The sequence below is a fragment of the Trichechus manatus genome, unplaced genomic scaffold (assembly GCF_000243295.1).
Source record: "Trichechus manatus latirostris isolate Lorelei unplaced genomic scaffold, TriManLat1.0 scaffold00190, whole genome shotgun sequence".
NCBI classification, from domain to species: Eukaryota; Metazoa; Chordata; class Mammalia; order Sirenia; family Trichechidae; genus Trichechus; species Trichechus manatus.
Window position 1 is genome coordinate 3,219,174 of NW_004444126.1, and position 18,648 is coordinate 3,237,821.

The following is an 18,648-nucleotide window of genomic DNA, read 5'->3' on the forward strand; positions in this document are numbered from 1 at the left end:
CGTCATCGCCGCGCGCCGGCTGGGCTAGAGTTGCAGTCCCTCCGGTGCGCGCAGGTACTGGGGCGGGGGAGCAGGCTCCCCACTACTGTCCATACCCTGGGGCCCGAACTCCGAACCCCAGGTTGCCTGCCTGCTCCAGTGAGTGGGCGGTGCCCGGGGCGCGGGGACACCGAGGGGCGTGAACCTCGGCCGGGTGTCCCTCTTGGAGGTCCCTCTGCGCCGTGACCGGGCCCCTCTTCACCCCCGGGCCTTTGCCCGCCACTTCCCAGCCTTCTGGAGCTGAGGTCAGACGCTTCTCAGTTTCTTCATGCGGCTGCTGGTCGTTTCCTGACCCCCGGGGGCTGTGTCCGGCCGCTTCTTAGCCCCTCGTAGCCTTTGGCGCCCCATTTTCAGGCCCGCTGACCCACTAAGGCCGCCTCCTACATCCCGCCCTTCCCCCAAGGCTTTGCCAGCCACTTCTTGACTCCCTCAGGTCATTTCTGTCAGTTCCCAGGCTGCCAGAGCCACTTCTCATCACATCTAGACAACCGTCGCTACCCCAGGGCCATTACTGGCCGCTTCTGGACCTTTCGGAGATAAGAGAATGGACCCTGGGAGTGGAGGACCCAGTTAATCTGGGAATAACGGGTAAGGGAGAAGGGCCTTCCGGCTGCTGTGCATGGTTCCGGGAGCTGAGATGCCCCCTCTACACGCACGTAAATGTGCTCCATAGAATACCGTGAGCATGGTCACCTTTTAGTTGTGTCTACGGAGGCCCATATTTAGAGCTGAGAAAAGATAGCGTTCTACAGGCTGTGGAAGGTTCAGCAGGGTCCTCTTTAGGGTCTTTCCACCAAAGGAGCTTTAACAAACTGTATTGTGTTCCCAGGAGGGTGACAGAGTGGTGGGCACATATTTGAGACCACGTTGCTGGAAATGTTCACCTTAGAGAGGGTCAATAGAAGTACAGTTATGAGTGACCAGAGGGTTGTCATGTGGAAGAGTCCTAGTTTTGTGTTTTCCTGGAAAGTGTTTTCCAGACCAGTGAGTGGAGGTTATTAGGAGGTCGATTTTAGTTTTAGCTTGGTAAAAGGAGGACTCCCTGGGTGGTGCAAATGGTTAAGCCCTGGACTCCTAACTGAAAGGTTGGCAGTTCGAACTCACCCAGAGGTGCCTCAGAAGAAAGGCCTGGTGATCTATGTCCAAAAGGTCACAGCCTTGAAAACGCTATGGAGCACGGTCCTATTCTGCACGCCTGAGGTTGCCGTAAGTTGGAATTGACTCAGTGGCAGCTGTTTTTTGTTTTGTTTTTGGCAGAAGGATAAATCTGACAGCTGTGGACCTCCTGTCTCTGGTGGGAGTAAGGCAGAGACAGTTTTTAGAGGAGAGTACAAAAGATGAGGGTTACAGTAAATGATGCCAGGGCCCCTTCTGACTCTGAAATTCCGTGATACACTGAGTTGTCTTCCTCTTGTGGGAGTTTGGAAGCCACTTGATAAAGTTCTCTTTTTTGTGTGTTTTAGAAACTTGCCCAGCTGTGGAATTCTGCATGTTCAGATTACTTTTAGGCTGTCAAGGTGCCAGTTCCTTAATTTGTCGGAGCCCCGGTGGCACAGTGGTTAAGTGGTCAGCTGCTAACTGAAAGGTTAGTGGTTCGAACCCACCAGCCACTCTTCGGGAGAAAGATGCGGCAGTCTGCTTCTGTAAAGATTACAGCCTTGGAAACTATGGGGCAGTTCTGCTCTGTCCTACAGGGTCGCTGTGAGTTGGAATTGACTCAATGGCAATGTTTACTACAGCAGCCACATTATTTGTGTAAAAAAAATATATATATATCATTCAATTGATTCTGACTCACAGTAACCCCATGTGTTACAGAGTAGAACTGTTCCTTAGGGTTTTCTTGGCTATAATCTTAGCAGAAACAGATCACCAGGCCTTTCTTCTGAGGCACCTCTGGGTGGGTTCCAATCACCAACCTTCAGGTTAGTAGTCAAGTGCATACCATTTGTGCCACTTGGGGACCTTACATGGCTGTTTTTATACCAGAGCTTTTCATACTAGTTATTTAAATTTTTTTTTAGTTACTCAGTTTTATCATCTGTGAGGCCTGGGATGCATTCACCATAACTCTTCAAGAAACTAAGGGACTTACTCTAAAGTCTTCTGCTACCCTCTCTTTTTTATTTGGAAACACAGTCTTCAACTTTGTAGAAAGCCCTTTTGAAGTATACCATTGGCTTAATCCTGCTAGGTCAGTTGCTTTCTCATGGGTTTATGAAATAATGTATCCTTTGTGTTTATTCTAGGGTCAAGGTACTGATGTGTGAACTGGAAGCTTCAGACTTTTCAAAGAAACTTCAGAATAGCTTTGAATAGGACAAGCTAGAAATCCCTTTTGAACACTGCCTTCAGCATGCATCTCCCACTTTGAACTTCCCTGGCGAGGAGCTTCCCAGAGAGTTCATTCTGCAGACAGCCACACTCACGCTAATGGAACCAGACTAGTAGGTTTGATTTTTCTGGTAGAATTCTCTTGCTTTATTATATTCTCTGCTAGAGTTCTGAGGGGTGTAGACATATTCATGGAACTCCAAGGCCTACAAGGAAGAGAAGTAGCACTTTCGTGCTGAGTGAAAACTAAACAAATGACAGTTGTGACTAAAAACACTTAAATCCGCCACATCCAGATTCATTGGATCGGGGAAAAAGAGGAACATCACTCTGGGGGAGAAAGAGGTGATACCAGAAAAGAAACCCCAAAGAAAGAGGATGAGGGCAATTGGAAAGTAAATGGCCGCCTCCACCTCCACAGAGACGAAGTCAGCCTCTTGGTGAGTATCGAAGCTGGCCGTGGTTTTGCTTTTGCCAGGCTGCTGGATGAAACTGCTGGGCTGATGGAAAATCCCCAGGCAGATTATCTTAATTTTATTCAGGAAAAAATGCCAGATTCCTCAGAGCAGCCGAATCAAGCACACGAGCCATTTCTTTCCAAAGCTAACCTGTTTTAATCTTGCAAGCCTCTTGCAGTATTTTCTGTCAGATCGTAGGAAAGAAAGCCCTAGCCATATCATTCAGCCGGCTTTGGTAATACCGTCGGCGTTGTATTAGCCTCTTTTGAGAGACGATTGCAGTTCAGAATTACACCACGAGAAGGGGTTTTGCCAGTCTGACTCTTGGGGGGTATTACATAATGTCTGTCTAAAACCCAGTTCCCTTCTCAACCCCAAATGGGTTAATCCTTTCATATAATTCAGGTCAGCAAACATTAATTGAGGAGATAAAATTGAAAGACATGGTTTAAGTAGAATTAGCAAGATTTAGTGACTGATTAAATGTGGAAGTAAAAAAGATGCAGTTCGAAATGGCATCCAGGTTTTCTTTTGTGTGCCTGGAAGAGCAGGGGGCTTTCCCTCAGAGAACGTGGGGGAAGGAGAGGACGGGGCAGCTGTGAGGTTTCTGAGTTGGGTTTGGTGGAAAGATCTGGACTTGCCCCACAGGCAGTTGCGTGTTTGGTCCTTGAACTCAAAAAGCAGACTGTGCTCGAGACAGAGCTGGTGCTTGTCATCAGGAAAATGAGGTGGGAGCCAGAGGGGGTGGCCCGGGAGAGAGTGTAGATTGAGAGGAGAAGAGGGTGAGAAGAGGGCGGTCACAGCTCTTCTTCCTTTATACTGTACTCAAATAAATGCGCTTTCAGAGGTACAGAAGTAGAGTCCCCCTCCAGCCATTGAGGAGTTTGCTTTAGTCTTAAAGAGTTCATCGGATAAGAACATTAAGCAATTACAGTTATACTACAGGGTAGTGTATAAGAAAGGCAGCAGTGGTTCGGTGGTAGAATTCTTGCCTTCCATGTGGGAGACCCGGGTTTGATTTCAGGCCGGTGCACCTCATGCGCAGCTACCACCCATCTGTCATTGGAGGCTTGCGGGTTGTTAGGATGCTGAACAGGTTTCAGTGGAGTTTCTAGACTAAGATGAACTAGGAAGAAAGGACTGGCAGTCTACTTCCAAAAATCAACCAGCAAACACCCTATGGATCACAGGGATCCGACCTGGGCAGTATGTCGTTCTTTTGTGCATGGGGTTTCCAGGAGTCGGGGGCCAACTGGACGGCAGCTAACAGCAGACTATGAGAGTCTTTAGGGACGAATAGAGGATTATGGCAATTCAGAAGAAAGGTTCCTCTGGGCCAAGGGCATCGGGAAAGTTGTGGAGGGTGTGTGTTTGAGATATACATAAAGGACTGGTAAGATTTTGACAGGCCAAGAGAGAGGTTAAGTGTTTCTCTGTGAACTCTTTATAGGCTCCTGTTTACCCCTCCTTGTGGGCTCACTGCCCTGAACGGCATGTTTGTTCATCTGCCTCTTATCACTGTAGTCCTAGGGCTACACACACGTACGCACGCACACACGCACCCCCGCAGCCCTCAGTAAGTGTTTGCTGAATGGATGCATGAATTCCTGGTGGAAAAGCTATTTCCCAAGATGATCCTGCTCAGCAGTTGTGAGGAGAGCACCTAAGACATCCCTAACTTATTTTATCACAGCCTTAAAGGACGGTTTACCAAACCACATGGTTATGTAGTTAAGGTTCAATATTTCAAATATGAACTGTCATTGTGGGTGCTTGTTCTTCCTCTAGCTGCTCATTTCTTTTTGGGCAGATGGCCTGATGACTGGATGTCAGCATATTTTTAGTTGGACTCTGCTGCACTTGTGGAACGGTTTTATCTGTTTGCAGCTCCTGAGTTTGCTCTCCTCTGGGGACACTAGAAGGCTTTTCAGACCCTGAATAATGAGCCTTCCTGGGGCTGGGAAATAGGAAGCTGTGTTTTAAAATGCTATTATCACTGGATGAAAGGAAACATGGCCCTGGTCTGTTCTCTTGCCAGGTGGAATTATTTTTTCCTTTACGATGGTTCAAAGGTAAAGGAAGAAGGAGATCCAACAAGAGCTGGTATTTGTTATTTTTATCCCGCTCAGGTAAGCCACACAGCATTTCATTGTTCAGTGGGGATCCCACTGCCTCAAAGTAGCGACTTTTCAAAACTATAGGGTTAGACTGGGACGGTTTTATCTCGATAATCCAGGCATTTGAAATGTCTACTGTTTTATTCTTGATTGTACTATTTCATGTTCTGGTCTTAAAATTCCCAAGCAGCTCAGAACTGTCATCTTCTCCAGCTCTCTATTCCCATCATGATTTTTTGTCTGCCTCCCCCTACCCCCAATGTTTTGACCAGCTTAGTTTTAAGAAAAACTTTTATTCAAACATATACAAAGGTAGAGAGGAGAATATGATGAACCCTCATATGCCCATCACTACCTTCAACAATTGTCAACATTGTGCTATTTTTGTATGACCCATCCCTTTTTATCTAGAGTATTTTGAAGTGAATCGTAGACATTGTTGCATCTCACGCTGTGTATACTTCAAGTGACATCTCTAAGTGAAAAGGGAATTTTTTAGCAGTATCACACCTAGTAAAAGTTACAATAGTTATAATAACTCTTTTATATCATCTGATACCAAGTCCATATCTAAGTTTTGCCTTGTTTTCTTAAATATCACTTACAATTTTTTCTTCCTTCCTTCCTCCCTCCTTCCCTTCTCCTTTTTCACTTCTCCCCACCACTTTTTCTCTCTTAATCAAGACCCAAACAAAGACCTGTATAATTAAATTCTGTGTTTTAAGTCTTTCTTAAAACTCACCCACCCTTTTTCCCCCACATGCCACTGAATTCTTGAAGAAACTAGGTCATCTGTGCAGCAGGATGTCAGAAAGTCTCCCATTCTGGATTTGGCCCACTGCTTCCTTGTGGGGATGTCCTTTACTGTGTTCTATCCACTGAATTTCATTTAAACTAGTGGTAATATCTAGAGCCTTGATCAATTTCTTAGGCAAAAATTCTTTATAGGGGGTGTGTATGTGTTCTCTGGCATCGCATAATGAGGCCCACAGTGTCAGGTTGTCCCATGTTTAGTTGGTGCTAAGACTGATGGGGAGGCTGTGCATATTCTCACACCATGTGATGATGCTCCGATCTGGCTGGTTGGGATTAACCCAGACAGGCCACTTAGCCACTCTGTGCTGGGGATTTGAATGGGGATGAAAGGCTCATGCTTCCATCATGCATGTGCCTATAATCTTAGGAGCAAAGGTACACTAATATGCAATCATCTTATGTGTTCGTTGTGGGTATTCCATAGTAATTCAGTCCTCTAGGGCAGGAGTTGGCAAACCTTTTCTCTAAAGAGCCAAATAGTAAATATTTTAGGCTTTGAAGACAACATAAGGTCTCTTTCACATATTCTTTTTTTTTTTTTTTTTAAATATAACCCTTTAAAAATGTAAGAAAGCGTTTTTAGCTCAGGGACCATGTAAAAACAGGCTGACTGCCAGCCCCTGTTCTAAGGACTGACACGGAGTTGAAGAATTTCAGCTTCCTATCTGGAATTTCCTTTCCCATAGACGCTGCTTGACCAACAGGAGTTGCTTTGTGGACAGATTGCTGGAGTTGTCCACTGTGTCTCAGACATTTCTGGCTCTCCGCCCACTCTCATTCGTCTGCGGAAACTGAAGTTTGCCGTGAAGGTTGACGGAGATTACCTTTGGGTAAGTTCAACAGGCAGAACCTGTGCCAACAGATTGCCTTCTGCCGTGAGTCAGCCATCCGTCTTGGTAGTAAGTGCTGTGACAATAAAGCCTAGAAAGTACTGCTTTCTTGAGTCCAAAATCCTCCCTCTGCCCCCACCCCGACGTACGGTGCTCAGCAGTCCTCTTCGCCTCCAGTGCCGCTTCCTGCAGATGCTCACCATAACTGAGTGCTCGCCGAAACATTTCTAGCGTATCCCCGACTGCTCGTGGCTGGGTTCTCCTTTCTGAAAACCTTAGGCCAACCTGTGGAAATTCTATTTAGCTTGTGTTGCAAATTGAGTTTTTGTCTCCATCTTTGCTTCTTTATACTTGCTGTACTTCTGTACTTCTCTATACCCTCTACACTGTGTAAGTGAGCCAGAAACTGTCAGACAATGATACATATAAGTTTCAAAGACTCCATTCCAAAAAAAAAAGAATGCCAAATGTCCTTCAACAGAAGAATAGATAAACAAAATGTGGTATGACATACAGCAGAATATTAATTCAGCCATAAAGAGAAATGAAGTTCTGATGCATGCTATGACGTGGATGAACCTTGAAAATATAATGCTGAGTGAAATAAGTCAGACACAAAAGGACAAATATTGCATTGTCTCACTTATATGAAATATCCAGAGTAGGCAAGTGCATAGAGACCAAAGTTTGTTAGTGGTTGCCAGGGCAGGTGGGAGGGGGAGATGGGGAGATATTGCTGAAGGGGTGGTCAAAATATTTGGAAACAGATAGTGATGATGGTTGCACAATATGGTGAGCATAATTAATGTCACTGAATCGTACAGATAAAATGATTAAAATGGAAAATGTTACATATATTTTACCACAATAAAAATTGCACTAGTAGTACCGGGTAATCTAAAGTTCCATTTTCCAGTGCTTACACTTATTTTATTTACTTACTTAGTTTCTCATACACTTATTTTAAAGGTCCCTGGGTTGCACAAATGGTTTGCACTGAGCTACTAACCGAAAGATTGGCGGTTCAAATCCACCCAGTGGCATACTGGAAGAAAGGCCTGGCGATCTACTTCCATAAGATTACAACCACTGAACGCCCTTCATGGAGCACAGTTCTACTCTGACACACACGGGGTCGCCGTGAGTCGGAATTGACTCAACGGCAGTGGGTTGGTACTTATTTTAAGGCTTTCAGAGGTAAAGGGATGTTTAAGTGTGGGGTAGGATATTCAACTTTGCAGTTATTTTCCATCGTTATGAAAATTTTCTTTAACACACAGGACAGTTGAGCAGATTTTACAGTGAATATTCAGATACCTCTTAAATCCTACAATTAAGATTTTATTATAGTCGTTTATCACATACCTATCTATTCATGCCTTTATCCTTCTATCAGTCCAACTTATTTTTTAGATATTTTTCCAAGTAAGTTGCACACATTAGTACACTTTTGCCCCACGGTACTTGATCGTGCATTATCATTAACTAGAGTTCACTATTTGCTTTGGGGTCTTTTTTCTTTTGAGGTAAAATTTACATATGATGAAATAGACAAATCTTGAGTTTACCATTTGATGCATTGGACAAATGACATACCTGTGCAACACAAATCCCTGTCAAAATACAGAACATCATCACCACCCCAGAAAGTTCCCTCAGCTCCCTCCTCAGCCTCCCCAGTTAGTCCCCTCCCTTATTCCAGGACCATGGCTTATCAGAAAGGAAGTTCTTTATCAAATTTCCTTTTGAGTTGTCTGCAGAAGGCTAATGCAAAGCCCCCGGCATTGCCAATAGCCAGCCTGTAAGGTAAATGGGCATGGAAGCCTGTCCTTGCTTTCTCCTGCTTCCCAGGGGCCCTGGTGTGCCTGCTGTGTCTCAGCTCTGCAGAGCTCATTGCATGCTTTTATCCAGGCTCCTACCAGCCTCTCAAGGAGCCCTGGTAGCGCAGTGGTTAAGTACTCGGCTGCTCACCGTAGGGTTGGCAGTTCAAACCCACCAGCTGCTCTTTGGGAGAAAAGACCTGGTGATTTGCTCCCATAAAGATTTTAGCCTAGGAATCCCTATGGTGCTGTTCTGTTCTGTCATATAAGGTCTCAGTTGACTCAACAGCAAGCAGCAACCTATCCCAGGCAACCATTGTTCTGGATTTCTTCCTGCCTAGAATGGTTTTGCCTGTTTTAGAGCACCATATGAGTGGAATAATACTATAGTATTACTTTGATAGGCTTCCTTCATGCTCCTTTATGTTTTTGAGATTAATCGATGTTGTGGCATGTATCAGTAGTTCGTTCCTATTTATTGTTGAACAGTATTCCATTGTCTGAAATCCTATGGTCTATTCATTTATTCTTCTTTTGATGGACACCTGGATTGTGTCCAGTTTTTGGCAGTTTTGAATAAGTGCTAGGAATATTCCTGTTGCGTCTCTTTGTGGACATGCGTTTTCATTTCTCTTGGGTAAATATCTAGGAGTGAAATTGCTGAGTTATAAGATAGGCATATGTGGGTTTTGTAAGGAACTGCTAGACTTTTTTGTCAAAGTGGTTGTACCAGTTTACATTTCCACCAAGAATGTATAATAATTCTGGTTACTCCATATCTTTGTCAACGTTGATGTTGTCGGTCTGCTTAATTTCAGCCATTTTGGTGGATGTGGAGTGGTATATCATTGTGGTTTTAATTTTCATTTCCCTAATGGCTGATGAGATTGAGACTTTCATGTGCTTAATGTCCATTTGTGTATCTTCCTTTGTGAAGTGTGTGTTCATAGCTTTTGCCCACTTAAAAAAATTTTTTTAAAATTTAATTGTAGAAATTCTTTATATATCCTGGATACCAGTTTTTGTCAGATATGTATTTTGTAAATATATTCTCCCACTTTGTGTCTGGCCTATTAATTTTCAGAATGATATCTTTTGGTGAGCTGAAGTTGTTAATATTAATGAAGTCTGATTTATCAATTTTATCTCCTATGGTTATTGCTTTCTGTGTCCTGTCAAGAAACCTTTGCCCGTCTTGATTTCTGTTGCCTTACAATAAGTCTTAAGTCAGATCGTCCAGCCTTGTTCTGTTTTAAGATTGCTTTGGATATTTTAGGCCCTTTGTATTTCCATTTTAGAATCAGCTTCTCAGTGTTTATAAAAATGCTAGTGAGATTATGATTGGAAGTACATGGACTCTGTAGATCAATTGGGGAAGAATCAGTTGAGCAGTTACTATGTGCCACATTGCTGTGAGCTCTTGGATTACATCAGTGAGCAAGACAAAGATCCCCATCCTAATGTAGATTACACTTTGAGGGATTTTTTTTTTTTTTTGTCAGTTTTTTTTTTTGTTGTTGAGTTTCTAGTGGTTCCCTTTATACAAATTCTTAGTGATAGGATTACTGTGTCGAAGTATTAACTTTTTCAGGCTCTTTAAACATATGGCCAAATGACTTTCTAACTCTCTTGTGTAGAACTAAGTACTCTGCTCAGCATTTTGGACCTAGAGCTGTATGATTCAGTCAGTTCCTACTGTCCAAGCACTTCCTCCAGCTGGGGAGACAAGATGGCCATGCATGAAGGCATTCAGGACCTGTCCAGTGTTTGTAGTGAGACCCACATTAAATATTCAGTGTTCTTGCAATACAAGGAGTCAGAATAGAGGCCAGCATTGGCTGGAGTTATCAGACAGGTGTCAGGGAGGTGTAGAATCTGTGGTGGACACTTGAAGGTATGGGTAAGCCCTGGGTAAATGAACAGGAAGGAGGAGGGCATTTCAGGCTGGGCAACACTACTGAAGGTACAACAGAAATTGTTCACTGGAGACCAGTGTGGTTGGAGTAGGGTATTGTGATCCGGGGCAATGGAAGCACATTTTTGATTGCTTAGCGAGGTCTGGCTATAGAGAACCTGGGTCCTGGGATTCTAGGCTTGGACTCAAAGGAAAGGAAATGCCAGTCTTCCTGGTTTCCCTCTTTGCAGGTGCTAGGCTGTGCTGTGGATATCCCTGATGTCAGCTGCAAGCAGTTTCTGGATCAGCTAATTGGCTTCTTTAGCTTTTACAATGGACCTGTTTCTCTGGCTTACGAGGTATGAGTATGGTGTCGAGGGCCTCTTTAACAAAACTAATATTGCTGGAACACAGCACTTACTCTGGGGTCTGTTATCCTTTACATAAACGTATCATGTCCAGTGACAAGGTCAAGAGCAGTGTCCTCAGAGCCGCAGTAGCATAGGCCACACTCATTCCTAGGTTTGTCTCTCTTTTCTCCTCCTTGGGATGGTTAGAAGGAGCAGACCCTGGTTGCCACCCTGACCCAGCAGGCACCTTGTGGTCAGGCAGGTTAGCAGGGGTGTGGTGGGGGCTCTGGTGTGTGTAGGAAGTTCAAAACAGCCGCTTCTGGCCAGTGTCCTGTGTGAGCAGCCATTTTTGTGGTAGTTGGGATCCTTGCCAAAGAGTCTGTGTCTCAAAATCTCAGATACTGACCTCAGGCTGTTTCTTTTCTAGAACTGTCCTCAGGAAGAACTGAGCATGGAGTGGGACACCTTCATTGAGCAAATTCTGGAAAACACTGGTGATCTGCATAAGATATTCAATTCCCTTTGGAACTTGGACAGGACTAAAGTAATATTCTGATACTCCTTATTCATTTCATGTTTAGGAATAGAGGTTTGGTCCCCTCCTAACCCCTTTTTTTCTCCTTGAATGAACTGTGTCTAGAGAAGTGAATGGCATGTGTCATTTCTCAGTAAGGGTAGTTGTTAAGACCTGTGTTCAAATTCCACGCCTCCACTCACTAGCTGTGTGAGCCTGGATGAGTCAGGTCACCTTTCAGAACCTCTCTTTCCTTATTATAAAATGGTGTAGTCACGCCTGCCTTCTGGAACCGTTTTAATAATAAAACGAGACAGTACTTGAAATGACCCAAAGTAAATGCTCAGTAAAGACGATTATTATTTTGCTAATGCCTCAGAAATGTTGAACTCAGTAATCTGAATGTTCCCTGCGCCCTCTCTCTCTCTCTTTTTTAAACTGTGGTAAAAGTAGTATATATAACAACATTTGCCTTTTCCACATTTTTTTCATGTACAATTTGACAACATTAATTACATTCATCTTGTTGTTTGACCATCACCACTTTCTGTCGTCCCCTTCTCTCTTGATCTTCATATCATACTATTTAATCATTCTCAACATCAGAAATGCATGGTGCTAACATTTTAAAAACGAGGCTGCTGTATTTGGAGAGAGTGGCTGGGAAGTGTTTTTTTGTCTCCTTGAGCTGTTCCATTTGGCATGTGGCTGCCCTCAGCGTGTACTGCACTGCCTGTTGCTCAGTGCTCTTGACCTTGGTGAACACCAGATCCTCATTGTCAGAGGGCCAAAGGGAAATGCAAGGCCTGTGCCCCTTAAGAACTGACCACTTGCGCCCTGAGCATCTCAGACAATGAGACCCACTGCAGTGGCAGCCCTTTGTTATGTGCAGGCTGTCTCACTGCCTGGGTTGATGATGTGCCTTTAACAGGATGTGGTGTTGTGGCCCAGCCTTCACAGAGCACGACTCCACTAGAAATGAGGACAGGTTGGCCCCTGCTCATGTTTAGAGGACTTCTTGAAGTCAGCCCCAAAGCTTTCCAGAATGGCTAGCTGGGACTGGGCACAGTCTTGAAGCCATGAAAGAAAATAAACCATCTTCTTAATGTGACGACAGCACCTGAATGTGGCTGCTCAACACTGAGTCCTGACAGCTACTGGGGATCTGCAGCATCAGATCCTTTTCTTGTATTTTTAGGAACTCCTGGGCAATTGACTCCTTAGAAGGAATGGGAAATCAAAGTGTATTTCCCTGAGTGATAGATCATGATGGTTTCATTTTATGTGATGGGATAGATATGTGGGACTCGGTTGGATGTTGAGCTGTATCACAGCGGGGCTTGTATTTCGGAGGGAGGGGGAAGATGGGGCAGTGAGTTCCACCTGCACCAGGACCTGCATCTGAGGGGCATGCCCTCCTTTCCTGCTGCCGCCTGGTCTCTGCACTGATGGTCAGGCAGTCTACTTTGTCTGCTCGGAAAGCCACATGCCATATTCTGCTGTACCTTCTAGCTTCCAGAGACACCACTTTGTTCCAAGAATGTGGCATGTTGTAATGTCACCAGTTCTGGGTGTAGAGAGGTGGAATAGATGCAGATTTTACTGAGTACCACAGTCTCCTTTTTCCAGGCTCAAGTCAGGACCTGTGCATCTGTGCTGTAAAGCCACCTCCCTCCTCCTCGCCCTCGCTGATGGTGAGCATACTAACTTGAGGCACGCTTCTCGCCCGGCACAGGTGGAGCCCCTGTTGTTGCTGAAAGCGGCCCTCATCCTGCAGACCTGTCAGCGCTCGCCTCATATCCTGGCTGGCTGCATCCTCTACAAGGGCCTGTGAGTAGCACCAGACCCTCTCCACCATCCTATTCCCCACAGCAGCACTGCCATCCCAGCTGCCTCCACACCCTGGGCAAGGGGCTCAGTCTCTTGTAGTTGAAAGTGGGATGGCACAGCAATTAACAAGTGGTTTAGGTTTGATCTGGGCTATGTGCCTGTCTTTCAGCAAAGCTGGGAAACTGGAATTTTGTGGTGTTCAGAAAACAGGAATATAAAAGGCAGCTTTATGCAACCAATGTCACAAAACAATTTGTGTATAAATTGTTGAGTGAGAAGCTAATTTGCTTTATAAACTTTCACCTAGAGCACAATAAAAATAAATAAGTAAAATAAAAGGCAGCTTTAAGGAAATCCTTTTAGCTGTCAGGATGGGGCCAAGTCTTATCAGAAAGGAAATTCCATATCAGATTTCCTTTTGAGCTGTCTGCAGAAGGCTGACCAAGCCCCCAGCGTTGCCAGCAGCCAGCATGTAAGGTAAAGGGATGTGGAAGCCCATTGTCCCTCCTGCTAACCAGGGACCCTGGTTCGCCTGCTGTGGCTCAGCTCTGCAGAGCACATTACATGCTTTTATCCAGGCTCCTGCTGGCCTCTCAGCTGCAGTCCGTCTCTTGATTGGCCTCTGAGAAGACACTGCTCCTCTTCACTTCCTTGGAGGGCCTCTCTGGGAGCCTGAGTGCCTAAGGGCCACTCCATGCATCTCTCCTCCTGAAGGGTTTCCTCTCCCGGCCCAGGACAGGCAGGGCCAGTGCTCTGCGGCCAGAGCTTCCTGACGGTCAGTTACAGGCGCACCGAGAGAAGCGCTCCAGGCTCCTGCAGGACTCTGGGCCTCACAGGCTGCGTGTTGAATGCTGGTCTCTTTTCTACCAGCTGTGGGGCCTTCAGCAAGTTGCTTAACCTCAGTGTATGATGAATGTAGAAGGACCAAGCCTGGTGCACAATGGCCTTCAGCACTTAACCCCTCTTCCCATTCCCCGGTTTTCATTACGATGGTTCTGAGTCATCTTGTGGTGCTTCCAGGCTCACTAGTGACACAAAGATAATATTTTTTTCCTTCTTTATTTTGCATATCTTACATATTTTTAGGAGTCCCTGGGTGGTGCAAAGGGTTAACATGCTCAGCTGCTGACCAAAATGTTGGAGGTTCGATTCCACCCAGAGGCAACTCAGAAGAAAGGCCTGGCCATATACTTCTGAAAATCAGCCCTATGGAGCAAAGTTCTACCCTGACACACATGGGTTGCCATGAGTCAGAATTGACTGCACGACAACTGGTTTCTACATGTATTTTAAAATTGTACAGCTAATGCATGAAGATATTTTCTTTGCAAAAACAAAAACAACCAATAGAGCAATACACAGAGCACAATTTAAAAGCTCCCCCTCACTGTCAGCCCTCCTCCACTACTGGCAGTTAGGTGGCATCTTCCATTGCTCTCTCTCTCTGTTTTCACACACCTGTGCACGTACACATGTTGATTTTGTTTATTTTCACTGTTCATGTCAATAGGATCGTATGGTTCCTCAACTTTATGTATATACTAGAGATTTCCATATCAGTCCATATTAAAAAAAAAAAAGAAAACCAGTTGCCACTGAGTCGATTCTGACTTACTCATGGCAACCCTATGTATGTCAGAGTAGAACTGCATGTAGGGTTTTTAATGGCTGTGACCTTTTGGAAATAAATTGCCAGGGCTTCCTTTCAGAGTGCCCCTCGGTGGATTGAAACTGCCAACCTTTCGTTAGCAGCTGAGCACTTAACCATTTGGACTACCCAGAACTCCATCAGTGCATATAAATCAAACCTGTTGCCATTGAGTTGATTCCGACTCATAGCGACCCTATAGGACAGAGTAGAACTGCCCTGTAGGGCTTCCAAGGAGCAGCTGGTGGATTTGAACTGTCAGCCTTTTGGTTAGCAAGTGAGCTCTTAACCACTGTGCCACCAGGGCTCCATCACTCTATATAGGTCTGCCTTATTCTTGAAGCGGCTACATATTTTTTGTTGTTATGGCTTACACCGTGATTTATTGAACTACTTTCTTTTTGACAGACATTGTTTGTTTATCTATTTTTTATGAGTATAGTTTCACTGTAATGAATATTCTTATGCATAGAAATCTCAGTGCAGGCCAGGGTGGAGGGTTTGGGCATTTTAAATTTTGATAGGAGCTGCCAGAGTGCCTCGCCTAAGGCCTTTACCTGTTGAAACTCACCAGCCCTATGCCGGAGAGCCTAACCAACATGGGACGTTAGGAATCTTTTAAAACTCAGGGTTCTTCAGTGTGTTTCTTCTCACTGTAGTTCTTGTTCTTGTGTCTAACCTCCTAGGATTGTTAGCACCCAGCTACCACCATCCCTCACTGCCAAGGTCCTGCTTCACCGAGTGACACCTCACGACAAGGTATTGTGAAGTCCAGCCTGCTGGCCGAAATGCTTCATCCAAAGCCTCTCAATCTGTATTAGCTTCCTAGAGCTGCTGTAACAAAATACCACAAAGTGAGTGGCTTATAAGAACATATATTTAGTGCGTCACTGTTCTGGAGTCTGGAAGTCCAAACTGAAACCATCAGCAGGGCCATGTTCTCTCTGTGGGCTCCAGAGGAAGAGCCTTCCTTGTCTCACCCAGCTTCTGTAACCCAGGTGTTCCTTGGCTATCCATGGCTTGTACATGCATCTTCACATGGCCATTATCCCTCTGTGTGTCTCTCTGTATCTCCTCCTCCTTTAGAAGGCCAGGACTCAGATGGGATTAGGACCCACCCTAGTCCAGTAAGTTCACTTAACTGATATCATCTTCAAAGACCTTATTTCCAAACAGGGTCCCATTCATAGGTGCTAGAGGGCATGGATTAGGATATCAGCGTATCTTTTTGGGGACACAGTTCAATCTATAGCAGAGTCTCTGCCCCAGGGGAAATCTGGTGAGACTGACCCCAAATGATAAACGGGTGCGAGGGCAGCTGCGTACGCCGTTGTTTCATTTAATCTTGTCAGACCCCAGCTCCATCAGTGTAATTTTCTGCAAGGGGGAAGGCACTGGTGAGCCTGAGACAACGTGTTTCTTCTGCATTGCATTGTGGGCATTGATAGTTGGTTTTTCCTCAAACTAAGTGGAACTTTGAGGATTTCATTTCGCACAAGGCCGGCCTTTGTGTAAGATGTGTTGGATTTTGAGAGACAGACTGTAAAAGATGTGTCTTTAGAAGGACTTAGGGAAGCAGCTGCTGGCTGGAAATACTTTTATATTTATTTGTTTTTGTTTCTAATGGAAAAAAGTCATACTTGCTCATTGTCAAAAATATGGAAGTGTAGAAAAGTAGAGAATAAAATTGCCATGCTTGGTAAAGTAGAGGGTCAGCAGAAAAGAGGAAGACCCTCAACGAGATGGTTTGACACAATGGCTGCAACAACGGGCTCGAGCATAACAACAATTGTGAGGATGGCGCAGGACCGGGCAATGTTTCGTTCTGTTGTACGTAGGGTTGCTATGAGTCAGAACTGACTCAACACCACCTAACAACATCAACAATGGTCGGGCTGCTTAGAGATTACCATCGCTAACAGCTGGCGTATTCCTTCCGGTCCTTCTTTCTTTTTCTGTTTATTATCTGGGTATGGAGCTCCGGTTTTGGATGCCCCTGAAGACTATCCTTATTAAGTCAGTAAACATTTAGGTGGAGGCGTCGATTAGAACAACCTTTCTGGTAGAGATTTGGATAATGAGGGCATTGAGGATGCCCTTTCCTTTTTCCCTAATATTCACCTTCTGAGAATCCATCCTTAAGAAATCATCTAAATGCTAAGAAAGATTGACCCTCAAAACTTTATGACCACAGGGTTTATCTGAGGTAGGAGTCAGTAGTGTACGACCTGGGGGCCCACTGCTTGTAAATAAAGTATTATTGCCCACAGCCTCACCCATTCTTTACCTCTCATCTGGGCTGCTTTTGAGCTATAACAGCAGAGTTGAGTAGTTGCAACAGAGACCATATGGCCCACAAAACTGAAAATATTTACTACCTGGTCCTTTACAGAGAAAGTTTGCCAACTCCTAGTGTAAGGGATGGAAATGATTAATTCATCCACAACACTTGAAGCCTTATAGGCTTTTCATAAGCCATTTAAAGTGACCAGAGATCTTTAATGACAGGAATTGCATGTTACCATTTGAAACAGAAAAATAGAATTTTATATAACTTGGTGTCAAAAGGATAAAATAACATAGACTTAAAGGAACATATGCTTCAGATAGTAGTAGTGTCAGCTTTGGGTGAAGGAATTATATATGATTTATATATATATATACTGTAAAAATGGCATGGCAGAGGCATCTGACCTCCTCTCACTTCACCAGGGGAAAAAAGAAGATCAGCAGCCCAAGACTGATTGCTATGAGGCAGAGGTCAGACATGCCTGCTCTCCAACCTTTTTACCAATTCTGACACCAGCCGCCCCTCCCACGACACTCTACTTCTCTGCTGATTTTGAGGTTCGATAATTCATTGCAACAGCCACACGGAACTCACAGTTATGGGGTGTATTAGGGAAGTAACAGTTTACAATTCAGGGTCAGGAACACTCAGGATACAGTTCTTCGATCAGGACAGCCTCTTCTCAGCTGTACCTGCAAACATGCCTCTCTCTGGCCCCTCGGCCTTTGCCCTGCCTGGGCAAGTGTTACAAAGCTCTTTTAGCTCTGCTGATAGGTTCCTAGAGGCACCCCACTCCACCAGTAAGCCTTGGACCAAAGGCACTCAGCTCTAGCTCCGTAGGTTGGTAAACCTAGCTACACCAAGTGCTCTGGAGGCACCCTACTCTGCCAGCAAGCCTCCTGCTTGAAGGCACTCAGCTTTCTCACTGCATAGCATTGGAAGCCCACCACACCATCTCCTGCTGGTCTCCTGCCTCTGCTGCCACCATTTCTCTGCTGCCATTTCTCACCATCTTTGGTGTTACAGCTCTCCTGGTTCCAGGAGCTTCTTAGCACAGAGATCCCGAGTCTAAAGGACATACTCCACTCCTACCTCTTGGTGGTGGTAAGATCCTCCCTTCTTCCCTTTGGGATGGCTCATTTAAAGCCTAGCAGGATGGCAAAACTGACCAATCCCCTTGTTAGGGTTCCGTATACCTTATTTGCATGGTCACATCCCCACAAGGGTGCTATGCATGTTACATTATTAGCAAGCTATCCAATCCCCTTGGTGGGCCACAAGCATAGTCCCACCCAGTCATTTGGTGGGAATTACAAAGACTGTGGTTAGAAGGGAAACCCTGGTGGGATAGTGGTTAAGAGCTACGGCTGCTAACCAAAAGGTCGGCAGTTCGAATCCACCAGGCACTCCTTGGAAACCCTATGTGGTTGTTCTCCTCTGTCCTATAGGGTCACTATGAGTCAGAATCGACTGGATGGTAAAGGGTTTTTTGGTTTTATGGCTAGAAGGGCCATATTAAGTAATGCACTGTATGTATGTATGTGTGTGTGTGTATATACACATAAGCAAATTATATGTGCATGTGCCCACGTGTGTGTGTGTGTTTGTGTATACTGAATATGTGTATATGAATACTGGCTCTACCATGTACTTTCTATCCTGGATACACACACACACACACACACACACACACACACACACACACACA

General features: G+C 44.9%; 1 protein-coding gene across 1 annotated transcript in view; it reads left to right on the top strand.

The window, feature by feature from the left end:
* Positions 1-8: 8 nt before the first annotated feature.
* Positions 9-18,648, top strand: part of HPS4 (HPS4 biogenesis of lysosomal organelles complex 3 subunit 2) — a 32,144-nt gene continuing 13,504 nt past the window's right edge. Inside the window, exons 1-10 of the mRNA XM_004387625.2 lie at positions 9-54; positions 494-627; positions 2,289-2,486; positions 2,670-2,813; positions 4,870-4,960; positions 6,451-6,594; positions 10,560-10,667; positions 11,086-11,202; positions 12,908-13,002; positions 15,337-15,409. Coding sequence (XP_004387682.1) covers positions 2,773-2,813; positions 4,870-4,960; positions 6,451-6,594; positions 10,560-10,667; positions 11,086-11,202; positions 12,908-13,002; positions 15,337-15,409 — 669 coding nt within the window. The 5' untranslated portion in view covers positions 9-54; positions 494-627; positions 2,289-2,486; positions 2,670-2,772. The remainder of the gene's footprint in view (positions 55-493; positions 628-2,288; positions 2,487-2,669; positions 2,814-4,869; positions 4,961-6,450; positions 6,595-10,559; positions 10,668-11,085; positions 11,203-12,907; positions 13,003-15,336; positions 15,410-18,648) is intronic.